At 51.3% G+C, this 6,525-nt stretch overlaps 1 protein-coding gene across 1 annotated transcript in view; it reads right to left on the reverse strand.

Annotated features, from left to right (window-relative positions):
• The window catches only part of Mrtfa (myocardin related transcription factor A), a 27,977-nt gene extending 25,481 nt beyond the window's left edge, over nucleotides 1-2,496 (reverse strand). The window contains exon 1 of the mRNA XM_036207597.1: nucleotides 2,418-2,496. Within this exon, the coding sequence (XP_036063490.1) occupies nucleotides 2,418-2,496 (79 nt within the window). The remainder of the gene's footprint in view (nucleotides 1-2,417) is intronic.
• Between the last annotated feature and the right edge of the window lie 4,029 nt (nucleotides 2,497-6,525).

Below are 6,525 nucleotides of genomic sequence, written 5' to 3' on the forward strand. Positions count from 1 at the left end.
TTGAGGAGGCCAGAAGAGGGCATCAGATCCCCTAGAACTGACATTACAAGTTGTTGTGAGCCTCCATGTAAATACTAGAAATTGAACCTGGGCCTGTATACTTAACCATTGAGCCATCTCTCCAGCCCTACTTTATCTACTTTTAATCATATATCATAAGAATAAAACAAGTGTGTTCAGAATAGTCTGGTTCTGAGTGATAGGGCATGTGCTTTTATAATTTGAATCCACTAAGTGAATTTAAGGATACAGTGTACAATGCATGAATAAAATAGATGTAACTCACTGATGCAAGGATGATTTCTCTAATTGTCACATGCCAAGCTTCTTTTAAGGCTAACATCCAGCCTTTTCTCTGGACCTTTTCAGGAAAACAAGTTCTCTAGTTTGAAGCTAGTTAGTGGTGTCCGTTACTGAGTTAGGTTGGGTTTGCTATTTATTGGGACTGTGTTTTAGAGGTCACAAACTTAGTTCTTTGTCCACTCACCCCAAGAAATAGTTAGAACCAGTTCAAATGGTTTCCTTTTATTTTTTAACTTGGGGTGCGTGTGGGGGGGGGGGAGGCGGGGGAGCAAGTGCCTTTACCTGTAAACCGTAGACCATGCCAATCTGGGGAGATATGTGGGAGTGAGAGTTTGGCATACTCATCTTGTTTTGCTATATATATCACTATTCAGATCTCCTTATCATTCCCCAAGTAAATAAAAAGCCAAAAGAAGTGCCTGCTTGTACACAGGCCTGTCTTTTACCTATACTGTTACCAAATCCCACAAACTTAATACAGCATCTCTTTCTAAATGGGTTTGTGGGGGCACCCTGTATATGATGAACAAATGCATTTATAGCTAATGGATGTGAATCAACTGAGTGGCTGCCAGAAAGAATTGGAAGACCCAGCCGTAGAGATGGGTGAAGTGGTCAAGAGCACTGGCTGCTTTTCCAGAAGACCCAGGTTCAATTCCCAACACCCACCTGACAGCTCACAGCCAGCTGCAGCCCCAGTTGCAGGGAACCCAAATGCTCTATCATATGACTTTTTGTCTCTCTCACAAGCTCATGCATCTCTTAGTGGCTCTCTCATTTACTGAGATTGGCAGGATAGAGTAAAGAACTTGTCCTGTATGTAAGCTGCTTAGTAGTGAGACCACAACTCAGCTAGTGTATGTAGGCTGTTGTGAAGTAGTCTCACACATGTGAACAATCGAACCACTCATACATCAGTAGTAATAAGTGAGAAATAACAATATATAAAAAAAATATTATTTGTGATCTTTTGCAACAGTTTGGAGAGGACCAAATAGGTACGAAGAAGAAGAAACTTCTAATAGAATATAGAGAGGTGATCGTATCAGTACAAAGTGTAAGGAGACACGGTATCTAATTAAAGGATAAAAAATAAGTTATGGGAGTGACCAGACCACTCATAGGAACCCATATTGATGATTTCTGAGGACAAAACCAATGAATATCTCTCTCCCTTATCCCCGTGCGTGCTGATGGTACACAGAGAGAACTATAGAAAAACTAAACCATGCGCAACGACGGAATTTGCTTACAATGGCCTTTCTGTAACTTGCTCACACGGGGTGACTGTAGCTTGAGGGAACAAGGATGATGAGGGTAGAGGACCTAAGGACGCTTTCTTTGTGGTGGTGCTCAACTCTTTTACTATAGGTTATGTTTCCCTCTATACCACTCTGAGGTATGTTCTCAATAACCATTAACTCATCTAAATTTGAGAACCCAGTAAGTATATCCACACCATTGAAAGGATAGATAGATGGCTTTAGATTAAAACTTCAAATTGGTATACATTGACGTCCTGTCTGTAATGTATACACATCATCTCCCAAGCAAACAAAAACTCTGCAAACTGGGCTCGAAAAACCTAATTGCCCAAGAGCACAAAAAAATGGCTCCTCTATATTGTTTTTACCTATATTTATCTACCAGTTAATGTTCACTGAAAACTAGTGAGTAAACAATGCATGTTAGCAGGAGAATACACCAGGCTTTGGAGGCAAGATAGGATTAGCCTAAGAGTCTGACACTTAGGTGCATAGGTCTGATGGTTCACTCTTAACCAGTGAGAAGGCGCCTATCATTTCGCTACTAGGTTAACTCCAACTCTTTTGAGTTTGAAAAATAAACCAAAGAGTACCCTACAGAAAAAGGCCAAGAGTTTATTGTAGCACAGGTGGACGAGGAGGGTTAATTGTTTCTCTTAAGTAGGAATCTTCGAGTCACTGCAGAGTAAAATTACTTTATGGAATACCCAGGTTGCTCTGCAACCTTTCCTAGAACACTAAAAAGCTTACAGGTGCAACAAAGATAAACTCAAAACACGCTATTTCAGAGAAAACACAAAAAAACTCATGCGCTATTCGCTTGGTTCTCAATAGGGCCATATACCTCACCCCGAAACCGGACCCCTTCCCGAGGGACCGTCGAAAGCACCCACAAAAGGCAGACGCAAACAGCTCCTTCGGGGCACATGTTGGTGGCTCTGATAAAGCACCGCCTGTGGGTTGAGGGTCTGGAACAGAGATCGAGAGCTCTCGAGACCCGCTACGCCGACGGCATGTCGGCGAGCGCAAGGAGCTGGCATGTGTCCTTGGAAGCTCAATGGGTTTCTGATACCGGCGCTTGGGCGTGGGATGGCGCAAGTTTGGTTGTTAGAGCAACCGACTTGCCTCTTTTCCATGAGTCCGTGCGATACCTCAGGACCCCCGACCCAGTGTGCTAGGATCTCTTCGCTCGGCCTCCCTGCCAGCGCCAATGGGCACAGAGGCCCGACCATACTGCGAAGCGCAGGTCGGTTCTTTTGAAGTTCCTGCGCGTTGGCTCTCGCTGCCCGCCAACCACGCCGCTGGTACTCTGGCAGCTGTGCGGAAACAGCAGGTGCTCGAGTGTGGACTTTCTTTCTGTAGCGCCGGTGACTCGTCGCGCAAGCGCCACGGTGCCGGCCCGGTCTAGTCGGTGCTCGGCTTCTTCACCGCCGCCGTGGCCGGCTGCGCTTGCTTGCGGGCTGGCCTATGGTTGGCCAGCTGCTTAGCGCGGGGCCTTGCCGCCGGTGACTTGGGTATATAGACGTGATACTGCTTCATGTAGAGCGAGCCAGGCAGAGACGGGAGACGCAGAGACCACAGCGCCGGGACGTGGCCGGGGGCCCGAGTCCGCCTCCGTTCTATATATAAAGACGCACTATAATCCCGCAAAAAAAAAAGCGGGGGAGAGGACGGCCGACTAGTTGAAAGTGCGCGGCTGACGGGCCATGCCGTGACGTCCACCGCCCTCGAGCCCGCCCATTGGCTCGGGCGCGCCCCGCCCTGGGCGCCCCGCCCGCCCCTCTCAGTCCCAGCCCTGCGCCTCGAGCTGATGTTGCCAAGACGCTGCCCGGCGGTGGGGCCGCCTCTCGTAGCTTACGGGAGACGGGCCGACCTCCCGGCTTCTGCCAGGGGAAAGCGCGACCCGCCCGCACCCGCCGCCCTCCCGAAGTCAAAGTTGAGATGTCCTAGTGCCGCCCAGGGCCCCCACGATCCCGGAGCTGGCTCGACGTGGAGCCGTCACTGCCCGCCGTGGCCACGTGCCCTTCTCTTAGACTTTGTCCGAAGGACCCTGGCGGTTATCCTGCGGTTTGTGCTGACGTCTGGCCTGGCACGGCCGGCCTGGTCCGCGGGAGTGCCAGTTTTTAATTCTTGCTAGCTATAGCTCTGTGAGGGGCGGGAAGTCTGTCCTATGTGTCGCTTGGTCTCTGTGTGCAGCCGGCGCGTTGGTCGCTTGCGGGCGATGGAACAAAACCTACCGCGAGGCTGTGCAGTCGGCTGACATACGGCGCTAAGTGCCGGTACGACAGTATCAACGCTGCCCGTGCCTATCACACAGGAGAAACCAAGACCGAACGCGATACCTGGGCCCGTGGGCACGAGTGAGGAGTAAATCGGCGCGCCGGGGAACACGACGCGCTCGAGCGAGGCGGCAACGCCTGCCGCCTGTACTTGGGGACCGCGGCGGCAAAAGGCCACGGAGACCGCTCCGTTTTGTATAGTCACAAAATCTCTTTTATTAACTGAACGCAGAGCCCGATGGGGTGGCTGCTGAAAAGTGAGCCTCGTGTAGTTCGCCGCCGTCTCTTCGGACAGGACTCGCGGGCTCCTCTCGGTCTATTTGCGGACGCAGAGCCTCGACTTGCCTCTCCTTTTCGCCTTAGTGGTGGCTCTTCCGTCTTCTTGGGCTAGACAGCACGCGCACCAAGATGTGAGGCAGGACGCACACAATAGCGCGATCGTCCATTATTGCCCATGCAGCTTGTTGAGCTCCTGCGTCGTTGCGGTCAGTGGCCTTGTGCTCGCATGGTCGGTGCGACAGGTCTTTGATGAATGCCTGCGTCTTTCTTAGTTGTGTTGCAGCGGGCCGCGTTGCAACGCAGGCTCCAGATCTCGGCCGTCAGGGTAACTTCCAGCACGGGCGCCACTATGATGTAGCAACCGTCGAGGGCGCCGAGGCGCCCACCGCGCATCTCGCTCCAGCAGACGCTAGTCGTCGCCTCTTGCTCTGCCCGGTAGCACGCGCGTCCACGTGGTAACTAGCAGGCCGGCGCGGAGCGACCCTATCTTAAAAGGCCTCATTGCGCACGGCGCTTTGCCCCTTTGCTTGCCGCCGAACCAGACATTGATGTTTACACACACAGACACTCTCACAAACAGAGAAACTGCACGCCAGCGCCCGCCGTCCTTCACTACCCTTTGTTATAGCAGCGAGTCCCACGATATGGACTCGACCCGGCGCTCCCATTGCTCACGCGCTCCTCGCGCCCCGCGATCGTAATGAGGGACGCCTGATGCACCACAGCAATTCCGCTCATTACCCATACGCCCGGTCCCTTCGCCGGCGAGCCCCCGCCAACGCGCGAATCGCGACGCGCGTGGCCCGAGCCCTTCATTTTGCTGCGGCCTCCTAGCGGCGTAATCGCAGCGCCCTGGGCCTAGGGGCCTCGCGGCGCTCCGGCCTGCCGCACTGGGCTGCGTCGCGCCTGCGGTCGCCTCTGCCGGGCCGGAAGTGAGCGAGGGCGGCCCCGGCCTCCAGCAGGGCCGGCGCCGGGCGAGCGCAAGCCGTGGCTTCGGGGAGGTGTGGTCCGGGTGTGGGGGGAGGCGGCTGTGCCTCGGCGCCCAGCGGCTCCGTCCTAGGCCGGGGCGTCCTGGTGAGCTGGGTTTGTCACCGCATCTTTGTGCGTACCCGGCCAGGGTCGGCCCTGCTCCTGCTTGCGTGTCTGGCTTGCGCTTGTTGGCTAAGCTGCCCGGCGTCATTCAAGTACAGCCCAGCCCGCGTTTTGAACTACGAAGGCTTCTCCTCCGGAGACACGCAACCTCTCTCGGAAAGATGCTGGTTCAATCCGGAATCAAGGCCTGTCCACTTCTTCTCTTCCCTTTTATCAGTGTTTTCTCGTCGTGTGAGCTCCATGGAGATGTATCATATACAAATAGCCACGGGTGTCTTTTAGAGTGCGTCTGCTTCTCTTAGCAGTTTTCAGCTTTTCATTTGTCCATTCTGATTTGCTTTGCCAAGCAGTGGTTAACTATTTCATTTATTTCATATACAGCCAATGAAAGCGGATGCAAGCATCAACTTAACTTTTGGATAAGTACAGGGATGTGTAGCATTCGTGTTTATTTGAAAACCAAAAGTGTTGAGTGTGTATTTAAGTTCCTTACAAATCTTTTTGAAATACCTTTTATCGAAAACAGCATGCTTTCTATGTGGGAGGACTTTCCATTTGAGCCAAGATGGCAGAGCCAACTTTACTTGATACCTATGAATTAACTGGTAATTCGTGGGTCATCACTCTTTCCTTTCTACTTGAAACATTTGTAAGCGCCGACCGTGTTTAACAGTTTCAGTGTTTTCACTGCTTTGGAGCCTCCTTCTAAAGTTTTTACATTAAAAGGGTTATTCCAAGCACCATGTAAGTGGTACATGGACATAAATGCAGACAAAACACCCACACACATAAAACAAAACTAAAATTTAAAAAAAAAAAAAAAAACAACAGGTAAAAAGTGGGGCCTGGGGACATAACTCAGTTGGTAGACTACCTGACTAGTATTTACCAGTCCCAGCACCACACAAACTAGGTGTGGGGACACACCCAGCAATCTTAGCATCTATGGGACACAGGCAGGAAAATCAAATTCATTAAAGGCGCACGCCTGTAATCCCAGCACTCGGGAGGCAGAGGCAGGTGGATCTCTGAGTTCGAGTTCAGTCTGGTCTACAGGGTGAGTTCCAACCAAGACCACCAGGGCTACACAGAGAAACCCTGCCTCGAAAAACCAAAAGAAAAAGTAACTTTTGTCTACATACTTAGTTCAAGGCCAGCTGGGGATACATGAGATCTTGTTTCAAAATAAAAATAAATGAAATTGGGAAGTATGTAAAAGGTACCCGAGAAGAAGCTATTTCCCAAGTTCTGCTGTAGGGGTTCTTTTCAGCAGTAATACTTAGAGTAGGAACTGGGAGCTGGGGTGG

The sequence above is a fragment of the Onychomys torridus genome, chromosome 16 (genome assembly GCF_903995425.1).
Source record: "Onychomys torridus chromosome 16, mOncTor1.1, whole genome shotgun sequence".
Classification (NCBI taxonomy): domain Eukaryota; kingdom Metazoa; phylum Chordata; class Mammalia; order Rodentia; family Cricetidae; genus Onychomys; species Onychomys torridus.